This window comes from Bactrocera tryoni, chromosome 2 (genome assembly GCF_016617805.1).
Source record: "Bactrocera tryoni isolate S06 chromosome 2, CSIRO_BtryS06_freeze2, whole genome shotgun sequence".
In the NCBI taxonomy this organism is placed as follows: domain Eukaryota; kingdom Metazoa; phylum Arthropoda; class Insecta; order Diptera; family Tephritidae; genus Bactrocera; species Bactrocera tryoni.
In genome coordinates, this window is record NC_052500.1 from 40,460,754 (window position 1) to 40,476,597 (window position 15,844).

General features: G+C 37.9%; 1 protein-coding gene across 1 annotated transcript in view; it reads right to left on the reverse strand.

Moving 5' to 3' along the window:
* Nucleotides 1-490: 490 nt before the first annotated feature.
* The window catches only part of LOC120768074, a 129,755-nt gene continuing 114,401 nt past the window's right edge, over nucleotides 491-15,844 (reverse strand). Inside the window, exon 6 of the mRNA XM_040094603.1 lies at nucleotides 491-1,822. Coding sequence (XP_039950537.1) covers nucleotides 1,506-1,822 — 317 coding nt within the window. The 3' untranslated portion in view covers nucleotides 491-1,505. The remainder of the gene's footprint in view (nucleotides 1,823-15,844) is intronic.

Consider the following 15,844-nt stretch of genomic DNA (forward strand, 5'->3'; position numbering starts at 1 on the left):
CAAAGTTTAAAAACATGTAATATCAACAAATAACGAGGGTTTAGAACTAGGTAACAGCAAGCATTAGATCAAACCGCTACATGTAAATATAAACAATATAATACATACATATTACTAATAACATCGCAATTCGCAAAGTTTTGAAAGTTTTAAATACATATATCCCAATGATTATGACACAAATGTAAGAAATCAACTGCAATATGAGTATTGATGTAGTTTTTCACTTAGTTTTAAGATCAGGTTTAGGGTGGTAAAAATGGACTATAAATTTTTTAACAAATATATAATCAAGGAAAAATGTCTATATACATATACCTTTCGATATTGCAATATGAAAAATCTTTTAGTAAAACCAAAAAAGTCCTTTTGCTAATATTAAATAAATTTGTAAAGAAGTTCATTTGTGAAACATCAAAAATCACCAGGAAAAAATCTGTATATACATAACTACATCAAATATTGAAAATTTTCTTTTTTTTGAATTTTAGTATTTCATTGGTCCACTTTGGAAATTAATCACTACTAGTACAGTTGGGGCAATGAAGTCCCCAAATTTTCAGATATGTCAGGAATCGGGCTGAAGCTCGAGTAAGAGCAGTTTTTAGGGTTTCATTGCTGCTGATGTAACATTTGCGTATTTTCTATTATTGATCGTCCCAAATATGTGACTGTAGGTGTAATATTCTTCATGTCAAGCGCAGTATTTGATTTACTCCAAATTAATATCAACCATCACTACCAAAAATATTAAACCAAATAATTAAAAAAACAATCGCTTCCAAAAATCTACACCTTTTCACCAGATTTACCCAAATCACAAAATCGAAGATCTGTTTCTTGACTGTAATTTATAAATGATGTGTAATTTATAATTGCACATTCTCAAAGTAATCTGAAGGAAAAATTTGCGACTAATGTGCTAAGAGGTCTGTGGGGTATTTGAGGTGTTCTGATTACAAATTTTACACCTTTTTTACATTTTAGTAAAGTGTGGTGGTTTGACCTCTACACCCCTTGACTACAAGAAAATAAATTCCATGTGTTAAAATATTTTTACTATCATTTATAGTTTTAGCTAGATACAGATTCTAACATCTCAAAATTATTGTAAACTAGTGTAATTAAGTAAACATGTAAGACAGTTTACGCAATTACGGCTTCAGTTCTTGAATTGGATTTATTTAGACCTACTAATTAGATATTGTAAATTTAATATTACTTCATCAAAATGTATTGATCATCAAGCTACTAGATACATTGTGAGTTTTGGATCTTACCCATGTTGCAGAAGTTATTCCAGATTATCTAGACTAGACATTAAAAATAAGTTATTAATACACCTAAAAGCACTTTTACATTCGGTAAAATTTTAATGGGTCCTTAAAATTTCCTCTTTTTTCTGGTAAATCGCATATGTATTACGGTTGGATCTACTTCTATATGCACGGTTGGATCTACTTCTCATGTGGAAAATATTTCATACATGCATCTATGTTTATTGGTTATACATGACGTGTTGCATCTTTGCCAGCTTGCTTCTTAATTACTACTTTCTCAGACTTCTCGAGTAAACTGATTTGGACATCCTTATTCGTCTTTTTCTTCATATCCATCTGATGGCACATATATATACATTTCTTTTTGCGTTCTCTTTCAAAATGTAGCTTAACATAATTTATTGGAATAGTTACACATTCATCGGGTGTACCTTCCGCATCAATGAAAACCCCACGCACTAATACGGAATTTGAGCATTTCAGGGCAGCAAGTACAAGGAATGGTATAAGATGTGTTAACCAATAGCTTAGTATTTTATTGTCTGCAAATAAAAAAACGTCACTGAAATAAGTAATGTGTATCCATTTATAGATTTGTATGTATGTACACATGTATGTTTGAAACAATCGATGAAATTTAATAACATTTAACGAGAATGTCAAAAAAAAACTTGCCCTTTAATTTTAAAAGAATACCATAACAACGGATTAATTACGGGCGAGCACCGAGGATATAACTCCTGTTCAAATATTGAAAAGGTTCATATTTCAATAGTATATAATGCTGAAACTGTACATTATCATACACATAAATATGTAAAAACAGTTCACTAAATACAAATATCAATTATAGGATAATAATGATAATACATATACACACATGTATTGGATTGTACACTTGAAAACAACCGTATATTATACACATACATATATTTTGTTATTTAAGATAGTTTCCAAAAATAATATTTTATAGCAATGAAAATATCAAAATAAAAATCAGAATGAAATAAATTCTCACTCAAGAAAGGTCTTTAATATTCCCCCACCAGCGGTAAGAACTTAAAGATTCGTTTTTGAGTTATCTGTTTGATCTTACAAATCCAACAATTTTGGTCCTTCGAGCCGGATAAAGAGCTCGGCCAAAATTACAAATTCCTATATTAATAAAACAGGCATTATATAAAAAAGTCCTGTTCAAAATACAGACAAATTAAAACAAAAATAATTGTAAAACGGGTGTATATTTCCGCATATTAAGAACATAAAACAAAAAATATATATATATTAAATATATATTCCCGCCTATTAAACTGATCACATAAGCCGTTTAAGCAGAGACTAAACGCAGTGATCTAACTGCTATCCAAAGGAATATTCAACGGCTGTGAGTCGACGCACAGCAAGGTCAACTTAGCAATCAAATCAATATACCTTCAACGATTTCTTTGGAGAATACCCGGCAGTTACACAAATACGAAAAGTATTGCGGAAAAAGTCTTGGGTATAAACAGGAACAAAATTCTTGATGCCCAGGCAGATTTATCCGAAACGGTGTTGGACACGTCCAACGCTTTTCCAACAAAGCCATTGCTTTCAATATTTCAAACTTCGGTTGATGATCAATATCGGCCAATATGTATCTCAACAAAATTAAGTGAACGTATAATGTTGGATAAAAAAAATTAAGGTAACATATAATATTGGATAAAACTATTCCATAATACATAAACGGGCAAATTTCAACACTACGTTTTCATTACTATTGACATACAAAACCAATACCTATAAACGAGCATGAAAACTTTCCATTGACAATATTCTGGTAGTATTTCGTTCAAATTATTCTAAGAATAATTCTCATGTTTTTAGTTCTTAATAATTTGTGGAGTTTTTTTTTAATTTTTATTGAAGCTGTGAAGGGCCTACGGGTTTAAAATTTTTGGTCACCTCTATAGAAAAGAGTCGGGTTGGTTTTCATTTTGGTAAATCGTTTCGGATGGAGACATGCCTAAAGCGCCATTCACTTGGGAGTGGCCAGAAACGATTATTTTACATATGACTCAAGCAGACGATTTCCAGTCTTAGACCAAGTATCCTCTGGGTTGCCAAAAAACAGCAGTTTGAAGGCGAACCATCCCCTCCCAGGGATGTGCGCTAGGTTTGCCCACGTAAAAACACACCCCAATTAAAAGGTCAAAACAGCCTCGGATAAGAGACCCCGCTTTGATGACGACCGCAGAAAACATATTAAAGATTTAAGGGCATGCACCAGGAATATCCGGGCCGAGCTATTCGAATTCGGCGGCGAAGAACTGATAAGGAGCGTGCATCAGCTTCTTTGTCGAATAAGGTCGGACGAAAGCGTACCCGACGATTGGAATTTGAGTATGTAATGTGCAACAACGTCAGCCTCGAAATCCAACGCAGAATAACTCTTGCCAAAGGGTGTTACTTTGGACTGAGTGGGAAGTAAAGTCCTCTCTCGACGAACCAAGACCTAACTCTATAAGTCACTCATTAATCCCGTCCTGCTATATGGTGCAGAGGCATCAATTTAAGTATACGAATATAAGTATATGAGTATTATACACATTCATATACAAATACACAAATATACATATGTATATATTTATTTTTCCTTTTTTAAATACAAATTATTTTATAAAATATAAATTACGAGTTCTGTTTTATTTTGTGACCTTAAGGATACAGTTTAAACACAAGGTTTTGGCACGACCCCATATGTGGACAAGAACACAGAAACGGTTAGTATCCTATTTTGAGGAATTTCACTGTATTGCATCGTAGCCGCACCTCAGAAGGTGATGTCATAGTGATGGGTATAGATCAAGAGTCGTATTTATTTCTAGAGTCTGTTGGTGGTAGGGTTCACCTATTATTCTTCACCCTTAACTTTAGGGTTGGTCCGCATCAGGTTGCGACATCAGGCCGCAGTTTTTCCCTCGACGTTGTCGGCTCAGAAGAAGCGTGTGTATGTAGAGGAGGCAGGTTTAACCGTCATCGATCAAGAAGTCCACAGGAGAGCACCAAGGAGCCACGTGGTCGAGTGCACAGAAGGAGACAGGTGAGCATTTCCTTTCAAAATGTTTCGTGGACAGAAAACTGAAACCGACGCGGAAATGGCCATTGGGTCAAAGCTAACTCTTTCTCAGGAGGATAGACTCCTGAGTATCCCGGCGTCAAAAATCTGCTAATTGCCATGCTGCTACGGTGGCAGTTTACGCATATTGACAATCTTGGTTGAGAGACTAGTAAAAGTGACGTAGTCCTATTCCGGGAGCACATTACCTTTGAGTGCCGGGTTATTGGACTAAGCTCAGTCTGGGTCACGCTCCCTTAATCCAACGACATGACCAGCCAAGTTCCTGCATTCTATGTATAACATAACAGAAGTGCTCTCTCTTAGCAGACATATCGACACCGAACATCATAGTGATGAAGATGGCCAACGACCCACTACTTTTGGTGTTTCTGTAAATATCCTTCGAGCCCCCATCTCTGCCCCTGCGAAAGAGCTGATGAAGATCTCGGGGTATGTAGAGAGAACAGGTATGCACAACCATAAATATATATTACACACCATAGCGTGGTAGGCCTGGTATCGGATTGGCAATTCTCTTGAGATTACTTCATGAAACGTATATTTGAGTGAACTGAGTCGCTTCATAAGTACACTCTCGGTACCTGACCCGACAAGTTTTGTGTCAGATATTGATATAGCAATAAAAAATTTAACGCAATGCTGCTTTGAAATAGGATGTTTTCTTCAGAGGACGGTTTCTACTAAAGACAAATCACGGATGAATTGAGAACTAAAGAACATTCGACGCAACGTCAGAAGGGCCTTTAATAAGGTTAGGCTTCTCCAAAAAATAGATATCAAAGCGTTTAATAGTTTGAAACCTTTTAAGGCTGCCGGTGTCAACACTGCTAATGCCTATGTTTGTTTAACCCTTATGTGAGCACCCAGTTTTAGCAACGTTAATGAGCACCCAGGGTACCCGGGTACCCATCACTATAATAAAACACTTTCTAAGTTTGGAAGCGAACGAAATTATAAAAAAACAGTTTAATAATTCTTTTAAGAGAATATAACAAGTAATTTACCTGAGTTTGACTCTTGTCGCACATTTTATTTTTCTGGAAGAGAAATCGTGATAGCGAAATCTCGCGCTCTACGGGTGGGACATGGTCAGTTTTCACCTTTGCACGTCGACTTTGACAGGGAGAAGTGAACAGTTAATGAGGAATGTCGTGTGAAGCACGGAAAGTCGACTGCGTCGATGTGCATAGAGCGGCTTTGCGTTAGAATCGACATTATTAACTATTAATCGAACAATTTCGAATACTTTCTGGACTCAATCGAGCATTTATGAGAGATAATAATTGACAGTTCGAAATGGAAGATCATCTATCACCTCATCAATTCGGATGGTGAGCAAAATTTTGTCCAATGATATTACGACTTTCAACGTACGGGGAACATGATCAGTGAGTCAGAAGAGAAGCAAAAGACACAGCCGCAGGTGTATCGACTAGAGGGGAAGAAGCAGATATAGAAAATAGCGATGAACACATTGCAAAAAACCGAACTGCGTGATGTAAGAAACCGCCTGAAATTTGACAAACTGCTTCTCACAATATTTTGCGACAGAAAAGTGGCCCTGCTAGATCTACAGAAACATTGCAAGGAGATAAATTTAGGACTATAATCTCAGTTGAAATAATTGATTTTATTGTTCGCTATACTAACGAGAAAGCTCTAATCGTCTATAAAGATCCTAACGCGCAAAATCCTAATTCGAGTAGAGGGTGGCGTTCGATTACTGCATAAGAAATGTATCTGTTCATTGGGATTCTCATTTTCTCTGGCGCCAATAATACTATATGTGGAAGAGTAACTCGTATCCTCTTTATCTTTATCCAACACATGCCAAGCATGTACAGAAAATGATAAAGCTACTCCTATACGTGATTTGTGGACAATGTTCAATGCAAATTTGGGTAAAGTTAAGTACGAAAAATTATACTTATCGTAGGCACACAAAATTCACCCAGTACATTCCTTCGAAACTAGCAAAATATGGCATGAAAATTTGGTGGATTTGCGATACTGAAAACGCTGCCAATGTTCGAGAAAAAAATTGAGGAAAGATAGTAATAAAAGAACTTGCAGCTCCGTTCAAAGGAAGTTTCCGAAATATAATAATGAAAACTTATTTTAAGACTTTGCCTCTTCCTAAACACTTACTCCCATGGAAATTGACAAGCACTGGTACATTGGAGAAAAATAAACCTTATACGTGTATATCGAAAGTAATATGTCCTGATTGTGCTGAATAATTAATGAAGATTTTAATAAATTTATGTTACGAATTCATGTTATTAATTATTTATTATCCCAAGTTATATAGTTAAAACATTTATCTATATTCAATTTCATTTACAGATGATTGCATTCTTTTTCATATAGTGGGTACCCGGGTACCCGGGTGCTCCTCATGAGTTACCTAATTTCATACATAATTTTCAACTTCATACAATTTTTTTTCCATTTTGAATACTAAAATAGCTTTGTTGGAAGTTAAATCGCAAGGATCCGGAAGCTCAGTTCGATAAAAAATTATTTCACCGAATTGCTAGCAGAAAAGTGTGGTGGTGGGCACCCGGGTACCCGGGTGCTCACATAAGGGTTAAGATACACGCTAAGTAAATGTTATGAGTCCAAGTTGTCTTCATGCTGAAATTGAGAAAGAAAAACTATTTCTCGCCAAAATCTTACAGACCGATCAGTTTAACATAATTATTACTAAATGGTTTGGATATCGAACCGTTTAAAGTTGAGTTAGCATCACATACGTCAAAGTATGCTACATGGAGTAGTTGGGACAATCCAAAGTGCCTTACCTTCATTTGACATTGAGGTCAGGTTAGGCGTCACCAATGCCATGGTATCAAACTCGACTTTTTCGATGAACTCCGGTTAAAAACGCATTTCGACCGTCCGTCTTTCAGGCCGTAATTGTGGGTGCCAAGTGAGCACCTGCTCTACCCAGAAAATTGTTGCTCCAATACCAAGTAAGACACATTACGTTATATTATGAAAGCAGGTAATAGCTATACTTTGAGTAGTTGGTAACTCGGTTAAATCCATCTGGGTACCAGGCCATATACATATACAGAATAAGCTGCCCCAAGCCAGATAACTCTTTGAAAGCAAAAGAGGAACAACTCAGGTCTTAGAACACAAGCAATACAGGGCAAACCAAAATGTTACTTTGGGGGAGTGTTAATAGTGGACAGACCAAAAAGCTCATAACTCAAGACAAAAGGGTGCATAGTAACATTCTAGAGTTCATCTCATGGCACCTACTCTTAAGATCTGGATTTGGCGGAATGTTGAGCATGCGCGAAGGATGATGAGAGGCTGGGACATTACTTATGCGAATGAATAGATTAGAAAACAAGTAAGGAAGGGCTAAGTTCGGGTGTCACCGAACATTTTATACTCTCGCATGATAAAGTGATAATCGAGATTTCATTATACGTCATTTACATATTTTTCAAATACCGTATTTTTGTAAAGTTTTATTCCGCTATCATCACTGGTTCCTAATGTATGTACTCGTATTATACAGAAAAGGCATCAGATGGAATTCAAAATATTGTTATATTGGAAGAAGGCGTGGTTGTGAACCGATTTCACCTATATTTTGTACATGTCATCAGGGTGTTAAGAAAATATTATATACCGAATTTCATTGAAATCGGTCTAGTAGTTCCTGAGATATGGTTTTTGGTCCATAAGTGGGCGAGGCCACGCCCATTTTCAATTTTTAAAAAACGTCTGGGTGCAGCTTCCTTCTGCAATTTCTTCCGTAAAATTTTGTGTTTCTGACGTTTTTTGTTAGTCCGTTAACGCACTTTTAGTGATTTTCAACATAACCTTTGTATGGGAGGTGGGCGTGGTTATTATCCGATTTCTTCCATTTTTGAACTGTATATGGAAATGCCAGAAGAAAACGACTCTGTAGAGTTTGGTTGACATAGCTATAGTAGTTTCCGAGATATGTACAAAAAACTTAGTAGGGGGCGGGGCCACGCCCACTTTTCCAAAAAAATTACGTCCAAATATGCCCCTCCCTAATGCAATCCTTTGTGCCAAATTTTACTTTAATATCTTTATTTATGGCTTAGTTATGACACTTTATAGGTTTTCGGTTTCCGCCATTTTGTGGGCGTGGCAGTGGGCCGATTTTGCCCATCTTCGAACTTAACCTTCTTATGGAGCCAAGAAATACGTGTACCAAGTTTCATCAAGATATCTCAATTTTTACTCAAGTTACAGCTTGCACGGACGGACGGACAGACGGACGGACAGACGGACGGACGGACAGACAGACATCCGGATTTCAACTCTACTCGTCACCCTGATCACTTACTACTATACTATACTATAGTTTAACGCCGAAAATGTGTGAAATCAGACCACAACCTCCCCCAGGTTCCATACACTGCATATTATGATTTTCGTTACTCTAGCGTACATTAAATTTAAGCCACTTACGTAGTTGAGTTTATTTCATATAAATATATCTACTTTCATTTAACTAGATTGATTTAAATTTATTGATATCTCGGACAAGAAGAAATGCAAATCTGTGAGACAATAAATAAAATAACTTTTATACTAAATATCCTTCGAATATCTTAGAACACATAAAGAAAAAGAGAACTAAACAATGTAACTAAGGTTCTCAGCACAAAAATAAAGTTATATACAAATCAAAATTTTTTAAATATATACGGATTATTCCATTTGGAAAGCTGTCAAAAAAGCTAGGAAACCAATATTATCGAATGCACCACTCAGAAAGCCAAACGGATCCTGGGCCAGAAGCGACAAAGAAAAAGCAGAAGTTTTCTCAGAGAAACTAACCGCAGCTGGAAGAATATCCATATACGTGGGGGAAATTCAACCAGCAACAAATAAAGAAATAGAAAATATTATTAAAAGTAGATTTAAACCAAAAAAGGCTCCCGGCTTCGACTTGGTGACTGCTGACGTACTAAAAAATCTAACGCGAAAAGCAATAGCAAAGTATCATGGAAAGTTTCTGAAATCATAATGGAACAAAAACCTGGCAAAAGCGCACATGTATCCTCGTCATATCGTCCAATTTCACTGTTGCCTATTTTGTATAAACGACTTGAAGCTGTAATCATAAGAATACTTCAGAACATAATGGAAGAAAAGGGACATATACCCATTCATTAATTTGGATTAAGATCTCAACATTCCACAATCGATCAAGTTCATCGAATAACGAGCATAATCGAAGATGCGATGGAAAAAAAACACAATTGCACAGCGGTTTTGCTTGAAGTATCCCAGGCGTTCGATAGAGTATGGCACCGTTCATTAATTAAGACTTTACTTTCCAAAGTATCTGACCAATCTAGTTGGCTCTTACCTGAGCAACCGCTACTTCAGAATCAAGCAGGGACAATCATATACTACGTTACAGCTGATAAAAACAGCAAAAATCACAAAAATCACTAAATCAAATTGTAGAATGGACACTGAAATGGTACAAGTCATTCGCGAAACAGCATCGAAACATGCAAAAAGATTACAAAATCATGTAAACACTGAAGCCCAACAACTAGGAGAGATTAGAAATAGCAGAAGCAGACTGAAAAGAACAACTTTTCATGAGAAATTGTGTTTTCATTTCACTTGTTATTTAAACAATTCACAATAGTAAAACTGATCTAAAATATGCAAAACAAAACTTGGTAGCATTGAAAATAGCGGATATGCCACTTTGATCAGGAATCCGCATACTCTCATGTAAAAGTTCAACTTGATAAATTTGTTGTTGCTTTTACATTTTATTTTATTGCGAGAGAGCAGAAACGAGCAGATAAATGGTGAATCAAAGACAGCTAAAAATACAATTTTGCCAGCACTTGAAAGTATTCTCCCAGGCTCTTTGAGGTTTAGGATTTTACCTAAAAGTGGTTTTTTAATGAGTAATCGGACTTGTAATGAATTTTAACATACCTTAGTTTTAAGTGATGCAGTTACGTGGTTAAAACTATGATACACTGTGGCAACGTCTTGTGAGAATATAGTATAATAATTCTAATGTACATACGACATGTTCGGCATCAAACTTTTTAGAATAACGAAAATCTTTATAAGTAGTATATGGGAGTTGAATAGTATTGACTCGATTTTATCTAAATTTGCCAATGCTATATATAATTAATATGCCACAATCTAATCTAATGCTCCCAGGATTTCATTGAAGTACCACAGATATAATACGGAATAAAGTTAGCCGGATGTCCGAAAATCTTGATATTAGTTACATATAGTACATACTTATATAGGTGATGGGTCGGCAAAAACTTCTTTTAGCTGTATACTCAGCGTGGGTGACAACTGCGTAATGGGTGTCGCTGCTTACAATGTTATGATTTCAAGCTGGCTCTAGTGAAGGCTTGACGTATTTCCCCAATTATCCCCTTATGAAGGATTGCTTTATATGCATCCTCAGAAGTAAGTGAATGGATAATATAACAGCCATTGCTAATGAGGTTTCTGACGGTAGTCATAAAATGCTATGGGTAGAGACCCTGAATCACAAAAATCAATGTGGAAGTCAACAGTCTGCAAGCAGACTGTGATACCAGTCTTAACGTCGGTGTGGGACGAAGCTGCTACCACCGGCATGGACAGCGATCCTTTAAGCTATGTCACCAACGGACACACCTCCACTGCAACGGCACCAGGTTGTTATGGTTTTAGTACTACTGCCAAACCAACTCTACAGCGCACGGGTGCCACAGTCCATGAAGACTCAGACCAAGAAAGCACTGTAAGTATACGGTAAACGCGGGAATAAAAGAAGCACTTATTCGCTCTCCTGAGCAGGAGATGGAGGCCAAAGCTACATCCTCCAGATCAATAAGGCGGCAGAGGATATTCTGTATGCAAGGTGCGGGAATATGACGTGTGGCCTTGGAAGCGTGGTCATTCGCCACAAGAAGTGTCACTCTGCGACAAATTCATTGAGGAATAAAGGGAAGTGGAAAGAAATCTCGCATAGAAGGGTTATGGCGACTTCATTTGTCCTTCAGGAGGTGGAGAAAGTACCTATTCGGCATTCTGTCGGTCCAAACCCGAGAGCTGAGGAAAATCGCCTCTGCGATGTGTAGTGAGCTCCTACTTCACTCAGTTTACAAAGCTGTCTAGTGGTAGCTTATCTAGGATATATATAGGACCCCCTTCCAGAAACGTTATAGACATAACACTTTACACAAGTACAGATACATGCATTGGTAGAAAACTGGAGGGTGCTAAGCACACCGGCGTTCTCTGACCATAGGTACATCTACATCTCCATTAGATCGACGGCGATACACTCAGGAAAGTATTATCGAAAATCTTAGCTATGGAGGCAGTAGCGCGGTATACTTTCCCGAAACTCTTCTTTGTCAAGGGTTGCTCCACGAGCGTATTTGTTATTTTCAAACGTCCTTTCAGTATTCAATACCAGTGCAAAGAGTGCGATTTCTACTGGTAGTGGTGAATAAACTGCTAACTAACTTATCACTTCAACTGCTAACCAAAGCCGCATATGCGGACAACATTGCTATCTTAATGAATACAGAAAATTAGCTGTATTATGACCACCGCTCTCAATACAATCCAGAATTGGGCATTGCAAGTGGGTCTGGGGTTGATCCCAGAGAAAACGGATCTGCTTGTATTCACAAGGTATGAAATTCCCCTATGGGGGTTTCCTTCAATAAATGGGACGCAACCCTCTCTCATGGACTGCACCAAGTACCTTGGCATAGTCTTGGACAGCAAACTGCTGTGCAAGCACAATATAGAAGAAAAAGTGAGAAAGGCTAGAAATGCTTTATATGCAAGTAGGCAGATGCTCGGCACAGCTATTGTAAGATTAATTCTGATCTAACGTGCAGTAGTATGGTGGATAAGCGTACGTAAATCCACCTATCAGAAGCCAATAGAAAGGGTTGAGAGGCTCGCTGCTGAATATGCTGTCCAGGATTACCCATAAGGCAGTCTTTTATGTTACTGGACCACAGCAGTATTTTTCATGCTGAGATCTTTGCTATTGCGAAAGCCGCGGAGCTGGCGTCTAATGCACCTGCAAGTAATTCCAGAGTCAACATCTACGTAGACACCTGGTATTGCATATCGGCCAAAAGTGTCTTGGGAAGCAGGGCATCAGTGGATAGTTTTGCCAGAAGTAAGCAACTTATCTTCTACTGGGTGCCAGGTAGCAAAGTGAGCAGTAAAATGGTAGACAAAATTGCCAAGACTTGTGCACCGTTATCACCCCGAAAAAAGAGTAAACATTGGGAAACCAATGCGTTGTCTATACGACGATCTGGACATATTAAAAACGACGGAACGAGCTATCTGCGTGCAAAACGCCAAAAATTATGTGTAAATCGGTAGAAAAGTATTCAAAATTTCTACTGACACTCTACAGAAATTACTGTAAGAACATGATCGGAATACTAACTGGTCACTGTCTGGTGACGATACACGCCTGCAGAATGAAGGTGACAGATGGAAATAACTGCAGAAAATGCCAAGAGCATGACACCAGGGAAACAACTGATCATCTCTTGTGCACTTGTACCGCATTGATAAAATTACGCTGTAAGCATTTGTCCCACTGTATGATACCCTGGAAGAGATATCAATAGTGAGGTCACAGAGTCTGATGAATTTCGCGTCAAGCGCAGGCAACCTAAAGTATGAATACTACTCATGGACCTAGTAACTCAACTCCATATTGTAATGCAAAGGACTAAAACTGGTCTATGCATGGCTCATTGGCCTACCAGAGTAACTTAACTTAACATATACGGGTGCTGGGTCAAGTTTTCGCCTATTTTGATCCATTCAGGCACGAAGATACACTGTTATCAGTAAAACAAGCTCTTAAATTTCATTGAGAAAATTCACGTGTTGGCCGATTTATGAGCTATAAAGTCACCGGGAGGTACGAATATCTTTATATTGAGTATATGGGAACTAAGCGAAGTATTGACCTGATTCAATTCCTTTTTGACGCACAGACATACCATTGTCAGGAAACTTTTTGATTAGAACACAGGAAAGTGAAAGAATCAGATGGAATTTAAAATTTTATTTTATGGGAAGTAGGCGTGGTTGTAGTTTTCGACCATTTTAGTACTGTGACGTGAAAAACGTCATCCAGAGGATCTGAATTCACTAGATTATATATGAGATGTAGACCATGGTACCGATTTAATTCTCTTTCAGCGCTAAGCCAAATAGTTTTCAAGCAAACTTGTCAATTTATTTTTATTAAAATATCATACATTTTGAACAACCTGAATTGTATTAATTTTGACTTCGCTTGGGTTTACTCGAGAACATATTCTGACGCAATTTTAAATATAAATAATACTCACTGACCGATATATTCGGTATAAAACTTGTTAGAAAAACGAAAATTATTACATACATTGTAGCATGTTAAAACTAAATTGAAGAAAAACGCTCGAAATTCGGGCTTCTAAACCATTAATTATTCCTATTATATGTAAAATGCAGTTATTTGGTGTTTTTATACTTTTGCAACATGTTGTTACAGAGAATCATTGTTTTGTTCACTCAACGGTTTTGTGCATCACCTAAAATTAATCGAGATAGATATAGAGTTATATATGTATATACATGATCAGGATGTTGACAGGAGTTGAAGTCCGGGTGACTGTCTGTCTGTCTGACCATCCGTTCGTGCAAGCTGTAACTTTTGCAAAACTTGGGATATCTTGACGCATCTAGGTGGGCCAATTCCCTGGCAAAAAAGTAAGTTCATAGTTCACAAAACGCCATTAACCAAAAAAGTATAAAGTATTATAACGAAGCAGTAAATTAGAATTTAGAATTGTAATTTAACATAGGGTATCGCAGTGGCAGGAGGCACCTACATATGTTCCAAAAATATTGAAAAAGAGGGCTTGGTCTCGGCTTCTAATAAATTTTATGTTTCTCCTTTGAAGTTGGTCGCCTTGTCGTGGCGAAGGGGCTTAAGTAATAGTAAATTGTGCATCCCAAAGGATACGAACTCTACTCTTACGAACTAAGAGGGACACCTCATAATTCCCACAAAGGTGATATGGATGAATAAACCCTAGGTTTTAAGCCCATCTCTTAACGTGGAAGTATGAGGATACCCGCTCCAACACCACCCTAATCCAAGGTGTTGAGGTACCCGTGTCGGACCCCTCCATGCTCGGGAAAGGTCGGAGGTATTAAATCCCTTCTCTACTCATACCGCCTCTGCGGACGAGTGACCAATCCTTTCCGACTTACTCGTGAGACCAAACATGAACAAAACTAACTTAACAACAACAACCAATTTGACGACAATAGCGACGATTAAAGGAACTGATATGACATATAGGAATCCTACAACGGATCCGACGAGGACGAATTACTCGCCTCCTGGGAGGAGAGTACTGCCGGAAATACCAGCCAAAGTATATTGGTAGATACATCAGCGGAAACCGCCAATCTAAGAGAGGAAGGGTCCACCTCCAATACTGCCATGAGCACCAACCAAAGTGCACTGGTGGCTAAAGGAGAAAACAGGAAAAAACGTAAAAAATCCCAGAATCAGCTGAGGAAAAACCGGTGCCAGAGGGCAGCCTTCATACTGGGAAAGATAGCCAAATATCAGGCAGCCGGTATCCCAGTTGATGAGGCAGAAACACAGCGCCTCAAAAATATAGTAGAGGAATACGAAAGCAATCCGACCCTCAGTAAGAGAGAAAAAACCCGAGCAATTCCCAAAAAAGGAATCGCTCTATTACAGAACTGCAAGGAACTCTGCCCAAAAAACCTCGGCGGAGTGAAAGGAAACATAGCAGCTCAACAACGATAAGGCATTTCTGTGATGTAACCAGATATAGCCTACGTCAGATAACCAAGACAACAAAGCGGCTGACGAAGACGACACGGAAGAGGTCGACGACGCCAGCCAGCTGCTAAGGAATGTGGACATCGAAGAAACCCAAGATGCCCAATAACCTAAGATGCGTACAGATTAACCTGCAGCACTCGAAGTGTACTACAGCGAATCTGACATTCCTCATAAACGAGAGATAAACAGGAGTAGCTGTAACATTTTTTACACACGAAACAAAAGTAAACCTAAGGCATGCATTCTTATCAATAGAAGTATAAATGTATTTCTTTGTCCTAATTACAGCTCAGCAGATACCACAGTGGTAAAGGTGGAGCAAAACGAAAACCATTTCTTCTTGGTTTCGGTCTACATGGCCCATGACGAGGACATACCTCCAGTACCACTTATGAGACTAGTAGAGGACAATAGGAAGGAAGATGTCCTAATAGGATGTGATGCAAACACAAGGCACACCGTATGGGGTAGCTCCAGTATAGTATAAACCAGGGTTGAGTCACTCTTACAATATATTTTGAATAGCAATTTAAG